Here is a 20,355-nt window from a genome sequence, read left to right on the forward strand (position 1 = left end):
TTAAATGATTTTATTTTGTTTTTAAATTGTATTTATTTTTTAGAAATTTTTTAATTGTTTTATTTTGTTTTTAAATAATTATTTTATTTTTAAAATAATTTTGTTTTTAAAATTAATTTTTAAATGATTTTATTTTGTTTTTTAATTGTATTTATTTTTTTGAAAATTTTAAATCATTTTATTTTGTTTTTAAATAATTATTTTATTTTTAAATAATTTTATTTTGTTTTTAAATGTTATCTATTTTTTAAAATTATTTTATTTTGTTTAAAAAAAATGTAAATGATTTTATTTAGTTTTTAAAGTATTTTATTTTAAAATTTTATTTTTGTCTTAAAATAATTTTCTTATTTTTAAATTGTTTTGTTTTTAAATGATTTTATTTTGTTTTTAAATTGTATTTATTTATTTTTTAATTTTTTAATAATTTTATTTTTAAATAATAATTTTATTTTTAAATAATTTTATTTTGTTTGTAAAATGTTATTTATTTTTTAGAAATTTTTAAATAATTTTATTTTGTTTTTAAATTATTCTTTTTTTAAAACTAGATTTTATTTTAAATGTTTATTTTTTATTTATTTATTAATTTAATTTAATTTAAATGTATTTTTTATTTTATGTTTAGACAATTACGTTCTTTAAATTTCTCTTTTAATTTTACATTAACAAAATAACAACTTGAAGGTGAGAAAAAAAATGAGTTATTTTATTTCTGACAGACATTTGTTATTTTTGAGTGAACTGTCCCTTTAACCGAGTGTGAGGAAAGCAGGGCTGGATTAAACATTGAAGCGTCTCTCCATCCATCTCTCTCTCTCTCTCTCTCTCTCTCTCTCTCTCTCTCTCTCTCTCTCTCTCTCTCTCTCTCTCTCTCTCTCTCTCTCTCTCTCTCTCTCTCTCTCTCTCTCTCTCTCTCTCTCTCTCCCTCCTTCCCTCAGTGCGCATGTCGTACAGAAGAGGAGAAGAACGTCCTGATCTATATTTAGAGGCAAAGGCAGAAAAAGCCTTACATCTACACCCGTCCAAACACACAAATCAAGGGCAATGCTCTGTCTCTGAGATGAAGTAAATGTATAATTGATACACCCTGGCCATCAGACTCAGATGTAGAGCGAGGAAGAGGAGGAGGAGGAGGAGGAAGACGGGAGGGAAGCGCGCCGTGCTTTGCATGCTAAGATGCTTTTTGTTTCAGGGCCGCTTCTCTCCTGCTCTGGCTCTGTGTTTGTTCCCAGCATTCCCAGCGATTAGTTCTGCTCAGGCTATCAGTGGTTCTCTCTCTGATGGTGTTCAGCAGATGTCATCGCGGCTTACAGTCGCTTGATGGCTGTTACACAACACCACAAGCTGCGCTTCACATCCAGAGCGTATCACAATCACTTCAGTTTTGCCCCAAACCTTCCTAAAGAGATTTTGCAGAATGTCCGAGCTGCTCTTGATGGAGACCACGGACTGCAGAGCTCCAAAAAAGCACCATAAAGCATCGTCAAACATATGAATTATGCACTATATTAACTATATTTTTGTCTGAATCCTTTGTGTCAGCAATCCGTGTCATTTTGAGATGCTATTATAGTTTTGGTAAGACTTTATTTTACACGTTACATGTAATTACTGTAGCAATAACTATATATTACGCATAATTATATGCAATTAACTCTACACACATCCATAATCCTATACGTGTATATGAGTATTATTACTCACTGCTTAAATACATAACTGTGACACGGTCACCTTAAAGTAAAGTGTAAACATAGATTTTAATATTTGATTTATTTTTATATTTTCTGTTTCAGTTCAAGTTTTAGTAATTTTCAAATTTTTATTTATTTACTTATTTTTTTGATGTTCATTGACTTGACTTACTAAAATATATAAATAAAAAAATATATAGACATAAAAAATACTAAATTACAAAATCACTAAAAAGATTTACTGAAACAGAAAATATACAAATAAGTTCTAAATGTAAATTATTAAAGGTCCCATGGCATGAAATTTTCATTTTATGAGGTTTTTCAACATTAATATGAGTTCCCCTAGCCTGAATATTGTCCCCAAGTGGATAGAAATGTTGATCGGTGTAAACCCGAGTTCTGGCTGTCTCTCTCTGCCTTTGAGAAAATGACAGGCCATACGAGCCAATCCTGAAGTCTCCTGTTATGACATCAGAACAGGAACGGTTTCCTCCCTTTCCTCCGCCCAGAGAATCTGGCCCAATGCGAGCGCTCGAGAGATCATGGGTTGTGAACGAGTGAATGCTGGCAGTTTCTCAGTGCAGTGGCGCCTACAGAAATTTTTCATAGGGGTGGCCAGATGGGGCCACTTAAAATCTTGGGGTGGCACACCAAAACTAGAAACCATAATTTCAGAATTGTATTCTACTGGTGTAGTAAACCGGCCTGTAGAAAACTATCAGAAAGACTTAAGGAAACTCCTACTGATATACTTTGGTTTATTGTGTTATATTTAATGTTACTAATTATATAATGTGCATAGACTAATAACAGTACAGTTAACATTTTGAGTTGCACAACAATTCTGTTTTATTTTGCAATTATATTTGGCATAAGGTGTACATTTATTGCAAACAAAACAGTTACTGGGGAAAAGCAGATACTGGCAGATACAAATAAAAGCATCCTCCTCCTCATCCTCACTATTACTAAGCCTCTCTTGCTCCCCTGCCATCTCTTTCACTCCTCCTTCTGTACTTTTCTTCTTAAAATAAGAAGAGATGTCTGTGGACTTTCTCTTCATTGTCTGAAAATTGACATAACATGCACCAGCTAACGACGTTAGCTAGGTAACGTTAACTCTTGTCAAAACGTGTCAAAGACACATCAAAAAGCTGCTGTAACAGTATAGCTACTGTAACCATTTGGCACTTAAAAAGCACGTCACGACACATAATTCCCCGTCTTCTTTTACTAAAGAATATTTTTTGACTTATTTACGGTAGTCTTCTTCGTCTTCTTACTTCTTTTGAAATTGTTGACTGACGGGCACGCGCTGACCTGTACTGTTGCTGTCTGAGCGCGCAACAGCGGCATCGGGGGAGGGGCGTGGCGGGCTGTGTGTGATCGAAGGTCTAGAGCGGCTTGCCTGCCTGGCTGTGCATTAGGGATGAAATGCATGACTGATGCTACTAAAATTTATACTGGCCAGTGGGGTGGCCAGGAGTCGGCCAGGGGCCGACCCCCTGGTGGTGGCGCCACTGTCTCAGTGTTTGGATGTACAAATGAAAACAGAAGTCTTTTTTCAGTTCCTTCTGATCTGTGATCAGTGATTTCTTATGTGTAGCTAATTATTTATTATTCGTGCACACACTGCGGCTTCTCTCTCTCCCGACAGAACGGTGTTTTCGTGTTTTCTATCTTGTGAGTCAGTGTTTTTGTACGTCCTCGTTGCGTCTATCTGTTCTTAAATGTGCATACAGTCGGGAGTTTCTGCTCAACATCGGCAGAGCCAAATCTTTAGAGATAAACCTCACTCACGCCGAAGCTCGGGCTGATCGGTCGGCCTTCATCATCCCCGACCCCCAGTACTGCATCTGGCCCACAGCGGAGGCAACAAACGTGGCGTGAGATTAAGCAGACGGGGGTAAGCGTGAGCGTATCCGGCTAGGCTAGCCTATCCCCACAATAAACTGGATTACATTCGATTACTGCTGTTGTGTCTTTGTTTGCGCTGTGTAAGTTACTCAATGCGCGTCACTGACGCTTTTCATATGATTGGAACATATCTAGAAATAATGCTTTAATCAAACTTACTAACTCGTTCATCTCGCAGTAATGGTACATTGCATGTGTTACAAAGTTGGTAGAATAATGATGAAGATGGACTCGGCGTGATTGGGACTTTATTCAGTGTTTATTCAGAACTCTCAGATACAAACACAATAAACTCGCACTGACAGAGACAGCGCTCTCATAACTCAGTAAGTTAGTTACTATAAATAACTTTGTTAGCAATCGCTCCGTCTCCGTGATGTCCGGTTCGCGAACGAATCATTCTTTTGAACCGGTTCTTTTTAGTGAACCGAACCAGTTCACCAAATCGGACTGAATCGTTCTAAACGGTTCGCGTCTCCAGTCAGCGCTGATCCATAATTTACTAAAGTTACTAACTTTCTGACATGAGTGACAGCCCCTCCGACTAGAAATAAACTAATAACCTGAAGTATATTCTAGTAACTACAACAGTTCACCCTGAACTGAGACATGCTGAGAGAACTGATGAGAAGTGAACTCAGGTCCATCCGTCTCTCTGGCAGCAGCTCGTGCCTCGTAGACCTCGTTAAACCACGCCCCCTCCGCTCATTTCAAATGCAAAGATGTCAGCCAATCACAACAGTGGCCGTTTTTACTGAAGTCTCACAGCAGACACGCCTCTTGAAGCAGGGCAGTCAGCCACAGGGCAAACATCAGTATAGACAAAATGCCTTTTATTTCTAAATTATGACATTTTATGATGTAAAAATCATACTAACAATATAAGAACACCTCAGGAAACACTATAAAATAATAGAAAAATGCCATGCCATGGGACCTTTAAAAACTATGGTCACTATAGGATTGGGTTTTGGTTTAGGGTTAGTTGTATGTAATTATTAATCATTTTCACTGTAAAAAATGTCATGATTTATCACAACGTCTCTTCTTTTATCCACTTAGATTAATGTCGTTCAGATGGCATAATATTTTGAGTTTCTGTTGATAAACCAATCTATTTATTCTATTAACTCACATTTTTTATTTCAATGAACTCAAAATGAATATATAACAATATTTTTTACACACACACACACACACATAAATAAATAAATTAATTCACATTTTCATTTAGACAGCAAAAAATACTCAAACTTTAAAAAAATTAAATGAAAACACAAAATTTACAAATAAATACCAATTCGATATATGAGTAAAAAATATAATAGTATCTCAATGCTACTAAAGTAACACTGGGTTCAATAAAATTGCTAAATTTATTTTGATTAGTTAAAGCAATGTAAAAACATATGTTGTCATAACTTACTGATCATATAATTTTTTTTACAGTGTGTCAAATGTTTAATTTCAATGAACTCAAGATTAAGGTTTCTCTTAAAAGTTAAAACAACAATATCTTTTACAGTGTAGTTTTATTATTTACAGTTTTTTTTCAGTTTTAGTCATTTTTAGTATGTCAAGTTAATGTCAATGAGAAATATTGGAAACTACTCTGTAAGAAATAAAATATTGTTTTAACAAAAAATACATTCATTTTGAGTTAATTGAACAAGAGTTGACACACTGTAAAAAATATATGAGCAATAATTTATGACAACATATGTTTTTGCATTGCTTTAACTCGTCAAAATAAGTTAAGCAATTCATTTTAGCAATTAAGCAATTATGTTAATCTTTTTTAGTTATACAAGATTTAACTAAGTCAGTTTAATGTAGTTTAAGTTGAAATGACTCAAACATCTCAGTTGATTGTACTTCAGAAAAATAACTTCAGAAAAATAACTTTTTTTTAATCAACAAATACTCAAAATATCATGTCATCTGAACCACAGCTAAATATTCAACTACTGATCAGCTCATTTCAATAATCATAGTCATAATTATGAGATAAAATGTTGAAAATATGATTTTAAAAGTCCTCATTATTAGATAAAAAGTCAAAAATATGACATGCTAAGTCATAATTATAAGATAAAATGTCAAAAATATGATTTTAAAAGTCCTCATCATTAGATAAAAAGTCAACAATATGACATGCTAGGTCATAATTATAAGATGAAATGTTGAAAATATGATTTTAAAAGTCCTCATTATTAGAGGACTTTTAAAAGTAAAAAATATGACATGCTAAGTCATTGTGAGATGAACAGTTGAAATTAGGACTTTACAAATTCTGAGATAAATGGGTTTAAAGTCAAAATTATGACTTAAAAATCTAAATTATGATAAAGTCCTAATTATGAGATGAAAAGGTGAAATTAGATTTTAAAAAGCCTAAATTATGACAAACACACAACACACTAAGACATTTAAGAGATTAAATCATGCTTGTTTTTTTTGTTTTTTTTAATGCGCTTTTAATGTTTTGATTCACTCTTATAATAATAATATTGACATTATTGTTTTCATTTTGTCCAATATTTTTTTTACATGCGTTTTTTTACATTTTGAAATCAGTTTTTACAACCGAAATGAATCAATCAAAAACTTACTATAGCTTTTCATCTCAAACTAAACTCCTTTTGCAGTGTTGTTTTGGTTATGGTTTTAGATGAATTGAACTATAATAACTCTATAGACTGGAATTTGTTTGGTTTATCATTTTACTTTCATTGTAAAAGAGCAGCTTGGACATTCTGCTAAACTTCTCCTTGTGTGTTCCTCAGAAGAACGAGTCGTACGTGCTTTAAACAGACATGACGGAGAATAAATAATAACAGAATATTAATATCTGGTCCCCTGAATTGTATGATTTGCGTGTTTATTGTTGGGATGTGAACGGTTGGTGTATCTGAAGCTTCAGTGCTGGTTTGTAGTGGTTCAGCTGTGAATCACAGTGTCGTCCTGGAGAAGATCTGAGGTTAGTTATTACTGTTCTCCTGCTCTGAGGAAGAGCTCGGCTTTATTTTGGCCGTTTAATTCGGTCTTCAGCTTTGTGTGATTTCTGCCAGAACAAGCTCGTCTGTCTCTCGTCTGCTCGGCCTCCATTCACTCCAGATAATGTGACAGATGGGGTCGTTTGACTAAAACTGCTTACAAAATGTTCACTTGCTGCCTAATATCTCCCACCCACTAACAGGTGATCATCAGTGTTATTCACTTCACCTGTCGGTGGTCATAATGTTATGCCTGATCGGTGTGTATCATCACAAAAAGCATCAGCCAACTGCTTTGGGTCTCTATGATCAAATCCGTGGTTGATTGTGTAAGAGTCACAGGACACTGTCCATCATCTTTATGGTTTATGAGTGCACTAATATTTAGTGACTCTTTTATTTCTTATGCATATTTTCTGATTTATTTTATCATTATTTGAATAGCATTGTGTATGAAATGTGCTGTATAAATAAGCTTGTCTTGTCTAATATCAGAAACGCTGTGGTGTGGTCAGACTTTTGTCATCTCATGCCATCTAGAGGACGATGTGGAACATGTTTATTAACCAGCTTTATAAAATAATAATCAGAAACATATACTCGCAGATTTTTAAGACCAGTGTTATTTTAGTGTCTTTGAGATACTATTATATGTTTTATTAATATTTTATAAAGTTATTTCTATATTTTCTGTTTTGATTTTCATTTTGCTGTTAGCTTTTTTTTTTACTATTAATTTTATATATATTTTTTTTTATATTTTCATATTTTTATAAATTATTTAATAAATAATACATTTTTATCTCTATATTTTCTGGTTTAATTATAATTTAAAAGTTTTACAAATTTTTCTGTTTGCGTTTTGTTTTTATAATTATTTTTATATTTATTATTATATTTATTGTTACACTGTAAAAAATGCTGGGTTAAAAATAACCCAAGTTGGGTTGAAAATGGACTAACCCTGCGGTTGGGTTAAATGTTTGCTTAAAACAACCCAATCGCTGGGTTAAAACAACCCAATTGCTGGGTTAGTCCATTTTCAACCCAACTTGGGTTATTTTTAACCCAGCATTTTTTAGAGTGTATTATTTGAATTTATAGGGTAATATTTAGATTTTTAATATTTCTATATATTATTAATTTTTATTTCAGTTTTAGTTTTGGTTATTTTAATCCATGAAGTTAAAATGAAAATGTTTAAATATGTCTATAGTTTTTTATTATTATTCAGTCTTAATTATTTTGGTACATCAAGTTAATCTAAATGAAAATGTGACAAAATATTGTTTTAACTTTAAAAAGTAAGTAACCTGGTTACCTTAAAATTGAGTTGATTGAGTTAACTCAATAAAAGAGATTTGTTTAATCAACAGAAACTCTAAATATTATGTCTTCTGAACAATATTAATCTAAGTTGATAAGAAAAGTTGTTAATTTTTACAGTGTAGCTGAAATTAAATACATTTAAGATTTTTTTATGTGAACTTTATTTCATTTCAGTTAAAGTTTAAATGAGAGATGTTGCTGCGGTAATACATATGCAGATATTTTATTTCAGTTATCTTTTTTTAAGCAACAACAACAACAAAAATAGTTATGTTATGTTTTGGTTTAAAAAAATTTAAATAAAACACCTTAATATTATTAATTGCCCAAACTGAGCAATCCATAATAATTGATGCAGATGCTGATATTTATATGGACATAAAGCGATGAATTCTGATGTTAGTAATGTAAATCAACAGATTGTATAAAAGTGTAGCAGATCCTTACATAACATGCATATACAATCAATATCTGCCAATGATATGTCTTCGTGAGAGGATATTGAAATGCTTAGTTTTATGATCAAGCGTCTGCATAAAACATATAATGCAATGATGATTGACAGATCCTCAAAAGCCTTATGATCATATTTGATTAATATGATTGGTATAATAAGTCTGGGTATTCAGCTGCTTCAGTCCAGTTGAACCTATTACTAACAATATTAAAGTTATGTTATCTTGATGATAAATCCGGTCAGATTTGACAGCAGAAAGACTCGAGCTGAAGGATTCAAGAGTCATTAGTGAGGATAATAACAGAACCTGTCCATCATGCGGTTGTTGATTCATGTGTTTATATATAGTATATTGATTGATATGGTCTGGGATGGGACGCACAACAGCGCCCCCTGGTGGTCACTTCTGCTCACTGACCGCTCTTGTGGATTTCCACAGCTGTCCACTGCAATCTGACCCAGAATGGGATCGACCATCAGGTGTGCACAGAGGAAGTGACATCACACCGGGAGGAAGTGTGTGTTGACCATGGGCTGGAGGACGAGAGCCTGGGCTTCCTGGAGCAGCGCAGATCTCCACCACAGCGCTCCGTCTCCGAGTCCGAGCTGTCCAGGGTGAGAACATCACAGCTTTACTGTTTTTCTCCATTGCTAAGACACATTTCTTGAAAACTGCTCTCCTTTTCTCTAAACTGTCAACACAAAAGCCCATTTTCAAGCTCCATTCACAAAACCTCAGACCACAAAACCCAACAGTTCAATCTGTGCTCCAAACTGAAGTATGTTGAGTCAATCAAAATGAAAAACACTTCTGAACAGTCACTAAACACTACGTAAAAAAATAGAAAACACAATGCTCAGGGCATGAAGCTGGAGAAATACATGTTCACTGTAGGCTAAATGCATGTTGCAAAACCAAAAAAACCCTGTGCATTTAGCACTTGTACAAAAAGACAAAACAGAAATCTTATGCATTTGCCTCTTGTGTACAGTAAACCCCAGTAAAAATAAAGTTCAAAAATATACATGAATACTAGGCCTACAAACAGTTAGACAAATCCTCCATTACAGGACTGCAGTATATTGGCGTGCTCAGACCTCCTCAGGGGCAGAAGGAGCAAAAAGGGCACTAGAAAAATAACAAGAATCAAATGTAATTTTTACATACTTTAAATGCATTTATTTACGACATAAATCACCTGTATTTAAGGCAGTATGCGTCTGTCTGTTGCGTTTTTAAATATTTTAACAAAAAAAAGGAGTGGGGGGGTCAATTTTGTTCCCCACTGGCTTTCAATAAATGGTTAAAACCTTTCCTTGGCATTCTATGTAAAAGACATTGATACAAATATAATGCATAACACATAAAAAAAAAACTGGGAAATTATGATATTACAAAAAAAAAATAAATAAATAAATAAATAATTATATATATATATAACCGAACCGGTTCGGAGAAAAAAGACTATTTTTTAATTGCAATACTCTTTCTTTATTTTACTTAAAAGAATTGAAAAACCTTACTTAAACTTAACTTAAAAAACTTACTTAAAAAAAAACCTTGTACACATTCCTAGTATTGTATAATATATATATTAAATAAATAGCATTTAAGTGTGAAATTGAATGAATGAATGTAAAAATAAAACACTACATAAACTTCACTATAAAATCTACACTGATTCTTATTAAAGCTACTGTATTAGTTTTTCAGTCAAGAGCAGTGAGGGATTTTCTCTTTGTCTTTTGTTGTTGTATTAACATTAAAGGGATATTTCACTCAAAAAGGAAAATTCTGTCATTGAGAAATGAATACAGGTTTGGAACAATATTAGAGTGAGTAAATAATGACATAATTTTAGAGGTGAACTGTCCCTTTAAGGACAGCGTGTTCACTATAGGCTGCACTGCTGTCAGTTTAAGACCTGCACGCATCTAATATACAGACACACACGATTTTACTTTCACTTTAGACATAACCGACTGTGTTTATGTTAACCTTGTGTGTATTTGACAGTATTAGCGCAGTAAGACGACTACTGAGTCCAGTAATCACGTGTTTGACAGGCGTTTAGTGCGCGCGCTCTGAGAAGCGCATGTTAAAACTGTGCATAAGCACGCGAATGAGCCGGCAAGGCTTTAAAACGCATGCAAATAATGCACTTTGGTGATTGTGTATATCTATAGTGTCCAGTGAGTATAACTTTACGACTGACCTGTGATGTGAATATATGTCGCGTTGTTCAGTATTGGAATGGAGGCAAATGATAGAATTTGTAGAAAAATAATTAATTAAATGCAAAACCGAAAAACCGCAATTCACAGGCGCGTATTGAACCGTGAAGGCCGTACCGAACGGTTCAATATTATATTGAGAATTGTGGCATCCCTAATATATATATATTATTTACTTTTACTTTGCTAAACAGTGAGAATAAAGCAGGTAATTATGAGGAATTCATGTTCAGTGATGTTGTAAACCTGTATTATAAGTATGAAAGTATTAGCTATCATGAAATAGGTAACATTTTACAATAAGATTTCATTAGTTAACTACATTTGTTAACATTAACTAATAATAAACTGCCCTTCTACAGCATTTATTAATCTTAGTTGATATTAATTTCAGCATTTACACTAATACATTATTAAAATCAAAAGTTGTATATGTTTTATTAGTTAATGCACAGTGTCAAGTAACATGAACAAACAATGAACAGCTGAATTTTTATTAACTAACATTGACAAAGATTAAAATATTAATATACAATAACAAATGTATTGCTCGTGATTAGGTCATGTTGGTTAATACATTAACTTTACAAATGAAACCTTCATGCAAGTGTTACCATGAAATCAAATATATAAATTCCATGCAATTTAGAGTTTGACGTGGACTTTTTCATTTCACTAGATTAATTTCCCCGAGCGAATAACTCGAGGATGTGCTATGGTCTTGGATAAAAACAAAATGAATGCCATTGTCAGACTCAGATGCTGCTGCTGAACTCAAGACTCGAGTTATGCTTTTATTATAATTAAGCATAACGTGCACGCTCCCGCAACCTTTACAGTAGCGTGGTGGTAGGATAAATATACATTTTCTATATTCGCTGACCTCCTCGACCTCCTCTCACGAATTCTTCCTCTCAGATTTCTCTCTATTGTAGTGCTCTCTGAACTGCTCACTGTTTAGGTTCCCTCACATCATCAGCCACAAGTGTGATCAATTTTGAGTTGTTGTGTTCAAGTGGTGACATCTGTGCTTTACAGTTTTTTCCAATTGCTAACACACTAAAATGACATGGACTGCACAATTATTTAAACTGACACACAGAGAGCAAAACCTCTTCTCAAGTCTTCAAAAGTCTAAACACATGTTCTGCTTTACACACATTTTGCAATTCAAAATGGCACTTTTTAAATGCACTGAACACGGTTCTTTGCATAAGACACAACAATCTGACATAAAAGTCACATGTTTGCCATATCAAAACACTGGCATTCAAAATGACACGTCATGAGCTGATTGGCCAATACATGAGCCACTGGCCAATCACCTCAAGGGTTAATGTTCACACTTCAGTCAGGATGAAGCACTATAAAAACACCACAGGTGAGCATCTTTTTTTTTTTTTTACAACAACAATGGAAGATGTTGCAGAGAGATGCAAGATGCTGCCTAATTATTTTTCTTGCCTCTTTTTTTTTTACTGTAATATATTTTTTCAGAATTTTTTTTTCAGTGTGAGAATATTTTTGTTCAGTCCCATGCAAATATATCTGTTGTGCATATGTTGCACTGACTTGTTTACTGTAGTGAAAAATAAAAAAAATAAAATGTTTCAACCGCATGTGTGTATCTGCAAATATGCATGTGAACAATCTGATAAAAATTGTAGTATTATGGCAAAGCATACTAAAGATGAGGGTGCTTTTCATTATGCCCAACAGTGTGTAGTTGGTTAGACAAAAATTTGGTAATATGAATGAAGTGTGTGCCATTTCGTGCAAAAGTTTGATTTTGATTATGCTTTCGGTTGCAGTGCTTCATTTTGCAGGATATATGAGGTATTTTGCAGTTTGGGTGTGTGGTTTTGTGAATTGTGTTAAGTATTTTCAGAGGTGGACAAAGTACACAACTTCATTACTCGAGTGAAAGTAAAAGTACTACTGATCAAATATTACTCCGTTACAAGTGAAAGTTGTTAAAAACTATTTTTACTTAAGTAAAAGTATAGAGGTACTTGCTTTTAAAAGTACTTAAGTATCAAAAGTAAATTTCCTTTTTTATGTCAATGCATAATTTTATTATTGTTGCATTGTTGTATAAATGCACACTATGCCATGGTGGTTTAAGCCAGTCTGTGATGCTCCATCCGACCACCTTGAACTCATTTAAATACTTAAAAGTTACAAAACTTTTTACAAAGCTGCTGTCACTTTAAGGCAGAATGCACAAATCCTACACACTGATACACATCCGATATTCCCCCAACTGTTACGTTCACTTAAGACATAATCAACTTTGTTTACGTGAATACTTTACAAAATGAAAATTGACATTTTGTGTGTATTGGTCTGTTTAAGTGCGAAAAACCCCCAAAAGAAAGCTCTATTCAGTACTCGAGCTCTGGCATCTCAGAGGCACAAAAAAACAGACTTCAGATTCATCCATATGTCTATGCTTCTCTTTCTCCCAGACATTTACATTTTGCTTAAAGAAGAAAAAAAAATCATCCACTGACTTGCAAAGCTGCTACAGAAACGACTTTTGACTTCGAGGACCTTGATAGAAATGTAGCGGAGTAAAAAGTACGATATTTGTCTTTCAAATGTAGTGAAGTTAAAGTAAAAGTTTCCCTAAAAAATAATACTTAAGTCAAGTACAGATACTCAAAAAGTGTACTTAAGTACAGTACTCAAGTAAATGTACTTTGTTACTGTCCACCTCTGAGTATTTTGATAAAACCAGACTAGTTTGAAAAATTGTGTGTTAGCAATTGGAAAAAACTGTAATTGTGTTTGACTTTTGTCACCATTATGCAGCACGGGTGCATCACAATGAAAATGTGTTGGCAAGTTGTGTCTAAACAGGTGAAAAGTGCTTATGGCTTTGCCAAAAGTGTGATTGATTCAATCAGTGGGTTCAGGCGACTGAGCATTTGTTCAGACAATAGGGTTTAGGGTTTTAGCAATTGAGAAAAACTGTAATGTTTCTCAGTCTCTTCGGCTCACCACGGCTGTGTTTATTTGTTCAAAAATACTGTAAAAATTGTGAAATATTATTATAATGTAAATCAGCTGTTCTCTATGGGAATATATAGTAAAGTGTAATTTATTCCTGTGATCAAAGCTGAATTTATCATCATTACTCCAGTCTTCAGTGTCACATGACCCTTCACTCATCATTCTCATATTTGAGGATTTGATGCTCAAGACACATTTATGATTATTAACCGTTTCATGTTTGTGTGGAAACCGTGAAATATTTTATTTCTCATGATTCTTTGAAGGATAGAAAGATCAAAAGAACAACATTTATTAGAAATATATAATATTTTGCAACATCATAAATTTCACTCTTGAGCAACTAAATGCATCTTTGCTGAATACAAATATTAATTTTCTTTTTTAATAATAGTGTGTAGTGGATTAGAATGTCACTCATTTATGAGATATAAACAGAATGGATGCATCCCATAATGCTTAATTATTGTTGCAGCATTAGTGAATTAACCTGTTATGTAATTAACCTGTCATGGATCACGTCTTTATTCACTTTTAGTAATAATAATCATAATTTAGGTGTCATTGGAAACACTCATAATTCATCATGTTGTGTTATTATGGAAATGATACTTTAAAGCTTTCAGCAGTTTTCTCTGTGTTTGTGATTATCAACTTGATTAGACGTATGGCTTTGATTTTTCTAGCAATTTCAGAAGTAAATCAAATGTATATTTTGTATAGAATATCAAATGTTTGGTTCGGGGCATTGCTTTAGTTGCGCTTCTGTAACTATTGTACACTGTAGATCTGTTTGGGCTGCTTTCCGTTCTGCAATAATCTGACGAGGGTCTTCTCTAAACGGGTCAACCTCGGGTTTATATTCCAACACATTCATGATCACAGTCGTTTGAGTTCAGATCTGATCAGAAACGGGTTCAAATTCATTCCTGATATTTAAATCTTTAATTAGTCTAGCAAAGCACAGTAGTTTAACAAACTCTAACTGGATTACTTTTTTTTTTTTCAGTATTGAAAATCATTGTCTCTACACAAGTATTTTATTTATTTTATTTTAATTTTTTTCTTTTTTTTTCTTATTTTATATGGTGTTTTTTAAGTATTGAAAATCATTCTGTCTGGACACAAGTATTTTATTTTATTTTATTTTATTTATTTATTATTTTTTATTATTATTATTTTTTATTATTATTATTATTATTTTTTATATGGTGTTTCTTTCAGTATTGAAAATCATTCTGTCTGGACACAAGTATTTTATTTAAATTTTATTTTTCTATATTTTATTTTTTTTATTTATTAATTTTTTTTATAATTTTTTTTTATATGGTGTTTCTTTCAGTATTGAAAATCATTCTGTCTGGACACAAGTATTTTATTATTATTATTATTATTATTATTTTTTTTTTTTTATTTTTTTTTTTACTTTAATTTAATTAAATTTTTTATATTTTATATGGTGTGTTTTTTCAGTATTGAAAATCATTCTGTCTGGACACAAGTATTTGTTTTATTTATTTTATTTATTTTATTTATTTTATTTATTTTATTTATTTTATTTACATTCTGTCTGGACACAAGTATTTGTTTTATTTGTTTTATTTATTTTATTTATTTTATTTTATTTTATTCTATATTTTATTTTATTTTATATTTTATTTTATATTTTATTTTATTTTATTTTATTTTATTTTATTTTATTTATTTATTTATTTATTTATTTATTTATTTATTTATTTATTTATTTATTTATTTATTTATTTATTTTTTTATTTTTTTATTTATTTATTTATTTATTTATTTTTTTATTTATTTTTTTTTTATTTTTTTTTTTTTTTTTTTTTTTTTTTTTTTTTTTATTTACATTCTGTCTGGACACAAGTATTTTATTTTATTTTATATATATATATATATATTTTCTTATTTTATAGGGTGTTGTTTTTCAGTATTGAAAAGCATTCTGTCTGGACACAAGTATTTTATTTTATTTATTGATTTATTATTTTTATTTATTTATCTATTTTTTTTTTTTTTAATTAATTTTCTTATTTTATATGGTGTTTTTTTTCAGCATTACAAATCATTCTGTCTGGACACAAGTTTTTTTTTATTTATTTTTTATATGGTTTTTTTCAGCATTACAAATCATTCTGTCTGGACACAAGTAATTTATTTTATTTCATTTCATTTTTTAGCAATTTTGCCATTTTTATTGCTCTCTTTTTAAATGGCTTTGTTTTTTTTCACTTTATATATACACTCTAAAAATGCTGGGTTAAAAACAACCCAAGTTGGGTTGAAAATGGACTAACCCAGCAATTGGGTTGTTTTAAACAAACATTTAACCCAACTGCTGGGTTAAAACGACCCATTCACTGGGTTAAAACAACCCAAATGCTGGGTTAGTCCATTTTCAACCCAACTTGAGTTGTTTTTAACCCAGCATTTTTTAGAGTGTGTTTAGTAAGTGATCCAGAGATAAACCTCCAGATAAGAGAAGCTGAATTTAAAACATAATTTCTAATGTGAACTAAAGCTTTTATTCACTCTGTCAGGGTTATTATTGTTAATTAAACAATTAAAAACATAATATACACTCAAAAAAATGCTGTGTTGTTTAAACCCAAATATGAACAAACACAACCACTGGGTTTTAAGAAATAATTTAAAATAATATAATAATGTTAAATGAAATAAAGCTGAAATATGAACTTAAACTAAACGATAATCAGAAATGTTGCTTTATTGGCAATAAACTGAAATTAAGTTGAAGTTGAAGCACTAAAATGATTAACTGGAATTGAATAAAAAATCAAATTAGTTTTAGTAATTGTGTTATGTGCTTTTATCATTAAAAAAAACCCTCAAATTAACGTGAAAACAAAAATATGAATAAAACTGCTCTGAATTATGAATCTGACTGGCATCACTAGTGTTTTTCTTAAGCACAAGATGGCGCTCTAGTCCACAGATTCACTGTCCGTCTGTCTTATTAAACACACCTGACATTTAACTCTACATCATAAATGCAATGCAAGTTAATCAAATCAGTCCATCAAACTACAATAATGAAAACGCCATATATTTTTCTCCTTCATCTTTACTGATAAATAAAGCTTCTATTGATCCGCCCTTCAAATCACACGCCATTATCATGGATGATGATGATGATTCTAGTTATGCATTCATATCTTCCAGTCATCATGTGCTTTGTTGCTATAGTAACGTGTGAATTCTTGAATTGTCTAATTATACTAAGGACGGAATGACTGTGGTGTGTGTGTGTGTGTGTGTGTGTGTGATAATTCCCTCCCCTCACCATCTCATCTGTCACTCATCTCTCTTTAATTGGCTGGGAATCCTCCTACAAATCCATTCCCACTCGCCTCCACCTGCAGGAACTTCTGAAATGTCTCTCCCTGCTCTTTCCATGCAGGCTAATGCACCTTTATATAAATCACAGCTCATCAATCCTTTAGTAAGGCTGTGTCAGAGGCAGATCTCTGGGGTTAGTTAGCCGCGGTTTCTCCTGACTCAGCGTCTGTTTGTTTCCTAACGCTAGTGTACACTTCATCTCTCAGAAGCGTCTCTGGATTCAGCTCACGCCGGACTCAAATGCCAAAGGGTGGCATTCAAACAGCAGGCCCTCATTTAAAGGGACAGTTCGCCGAAAAAGGGCATTTTGTCATTATTTACACACACTCGTGTTGTTCCAAACTCGCATTTTCAATGCGATTGCAATGAATATCTGAAGCATTTAAGCTTTAAAAACGTCACAAAAGCACCTTAAAAATATGACTCCATAAGATTTTTACACTGCTATTGTATCAAAAATATACATTTTTAATAATACAAATGATGTATCCTTTTTTGTGTGTAATTCTCAATTATGTTTATGCTGTGTTTTGGGGGATGTGATGCTTTCATTTACACATTTACCACATAATTACTCAACTACGCCATTACTTTGCATATGAAATATTGCATTTCCATGAAAAAAAAAAAATACTTTAATGGTTATCCAAACTAAATGTAGGTTGTTTCTGGATATTGGTTTAGGTGTTAGGGACCGAATCCTGTCATCTGCTGGTTAGAGGAAAAAATGCAGGAATTGCAGCGGAAGAAAAAAAAACTGTAATGGCCGTATGTGTCCAGCAGAGGCACATAGTGTGTATATAAATACATTCAAATGATTGTTTTGACAAAGTTTGTAATTTATTTTAAGTCTTTTGAACAGTCTGTTTTTGTTGTAGTATTGCATAAATTTGCAAAAATTATGGCAGTTGCGCTCGTCTTTGTGATGTAAATCGAGTGAAATGCTTCTCAAACAAGAACAAATGTATTTACAAATGTTTTTTTTTTTATTAAAGTCTTAAATTTACCTTCATAAAACCTGCAGAAACACTAATTGAAATAACTCATTTAACATGACATTTAAGACATTTGTCCTTCCTTACACTCTAAAAAATGCTATTGGGTTGTTTTAACCCAGTGAATGGGTTGTTTTAACCCAGCGGTTGGGATAAATGTTTGCTTAAAACAACCCAATTGCTGGGTTAGTCCATTTTCAACCCAACTTGGGTTTTTATTTTTAACCCAGCATTTTTTAGAGTGTATTTAGAACTTATTTTTGGTCTTTAAAAGTGACTTTTGGCTGAATTATTCCTTTACAGTCGGCATGAAATGGAAGTTGCGCTCGTCTTTGTGACGTATATCGAGTGAAATGCTTCTCAAACAAGAATAAATGTATTTACAAATGTTTTTTATTAAAGTCTTAAATTTACCTTCATAAAACCTGCAGAAACACTAATTGAAATAACTCATTTAACATGACATTTAAGACATTTGTTATTCCTTACACTCTAAAAAATGCTGGGTTAAAAACAACCCAAGTTGGGTTGAAAATGGACTAACTCAGCAATTGGGTTGTTTTAACCCAGCGATTGGCTTGTTTTAACCCAGCGATTGGGTTGTTTTAACCCAGCGGTTTGGTTGTTTTAACCCAGTGAATGGGTCGTTTTAACCCAGCGGTTGGGTTAAATGTTTGCTTAAAACAACCCAATTAATGGGTTAAAACAAGCCAATTGCTTGGTTAGTCCTTTTTCAACCCAACTTGGGTTATTTTTAACCCAGCATTTTTTAGAGTGTATATAGAACTTATTTTTGGTCTTTAAAAGTGACTTTTGGCTGAATTATTCCTTTATAGTCGGCATGAAATGGAAGTTGTGCTCGTCTTTGTGCTGTATATTGAGTTAATCGCTTCTCAAACAAGAACAAATGTAGGGCGGGGCTTGATTCTGTCTGTGGGGAATTGATTGGATGGCTGTGGTTTGCTATTGGTGGATCTCATGTGAGTGACAGGTTGCTCCGTCCTCATCATCAGAGACCAGATGCAAGAGGGGAAGTTATTCAGATTCAAGATTACCAGGAAACATGAATGATGTGCATGGATAAAACATTGCAATATTCCATAAACAGTGATGTGCATGTCGATGATCTGGTTGTAGAAGCTCTGAGATTGTGTTGTGTGTTGTGCAGCCGGGGACGGTGAGGCTGTCCAAGCCGGTGGCGCTGTGGACCCAGCAGGACGTGTGTAAATGGCTGAAGAAACACTGTCCCAATCAACACCAGGTCTACAGCGACTCCTTCAAGCAGCACGACATCACCGGTAAACACAGGCACCCTCGTGATCTTGTTCAAGGTCAAACACACACACACACACACACACACACACACACACATGAAGACACTCATACCGCCGCTGTCATTAATGGCCACCGGCTCCGCTGACGCGATTGCATTCTGATGTTTATTAGCTCAGCAGGGAGTGTGCGCGTGTGTGTGTGTGTGTGCGCGCGCACGTGTGTGTGTGTGTGTGTGTTTTTTTTTTATGTCATGTGACCTAACTCGTGGTGATGGATGACTGTACTGTGGTTTTTCATGTTGTATTGTGTTTTAATGTGTTCCTACTTCAAGAAGCGTTATAGAGATAAATTGCTTGCATTGTACATTAAATTCTACAACATACAAACTTTATTTACCCCTACAGACCTATATTACATTATATTTGTATTATATTAATCATATTATTAATTATATTATATTAGTACCTCAATATATATATATATATATATATATACATACAAAAAAACACAGACATCACCGTCACGCTTGTGTGTGTTATTTTAGTACCATTGAGGTAGTATTATTGTTCTTGTAAATTTTTTTAGAATCAGATTTTGTTTATATTTTCTTTTCTTTTTTAATTTCAGTTAAAGTTTTAGTAATTTTGTTTTAGTTTTTCGGGGGTTTTTGTCATTATATATATTAGGGCTGTCAAAAGATTAATCGCATCCAAAATAAAAGTTTGTGTTTACATAATATATGTGTGTGTACTCTGTTAATTATTATTTATATATAAATACACACTCATGTATATATTTAAGAAATATTTGCATGTATATACTGTATATAGATTTATATAATCTATAATATATATATAAATATAAATGTTTTATATATAAAAATAATATTTTTTTCTTAAATATATACATGCTTGTGTGTGTATTTATATATAAATAATAATTAACAGAGTACACACACATATATTATGTAAACACAAACTTTTATTTTGGATGCGATTAATCGCGATTAATCTTTTGACAGCCCTTATATATATATATATATATATATATATATATATATA

At 32.3% G+C, this 20,355-nt stretch overlaps 2 protein-coding genes across 5 annotated transcripts in view; one reads left to right on the forward strand and one right to left on the reverse strand.

Moving 5' to 3' along the window:
* The window catches only part of vps28 (VPS28 subunit of ESCRT-I), a 968,134-nt gene that overhangs the window by 108,001 nt on the left and 839,778 nt on the right, over window positions 1-20,355 (reverse strand). The gene's annotated exons all lie outside the window — the stretch shown is intronic.
* Window positions 1-20,355, forward strand: part of samd12 (sterile alpha motif domain containing 12) — a 191,800-nt gene that overhangs the window by 35,156 nt on the left and 136,289 nt on the right. For 2 of the 4 annotated variants that reach the window (XM_079829184.1, XM_079829182.1), the window contains exons 2-3: window positions 8,839-9,014; window positions 19,188-19,317. In XM_079829184.1, coding sequence (XP_079685310.1) covers window positions 8,839-9,014; window positions 19,188-19,317 — 306 coding nt within the window. Of the gene's footprint in view, window positions 1-8,838; window positions 9,015-19,187; window positions 19,351-20,355 lie in introns of all 4 variants that reach the window. The other 2 variants (XM_079829183.1, XM_079829181.1) reach the window with 1 other exon arrangement.

This window comes from Gobio gobio (assembly GCF_949357685.1).
Source record: "Gobio gobio genome assembly, chromosome: 11".
Classification (NCBI taxonomy): domain Eukaryota; kingdom Metazoa; phylum Chordata; class Actinopteri; order Cypriniformes; family Gobionidae; genus Gobio; species Gobio gobio.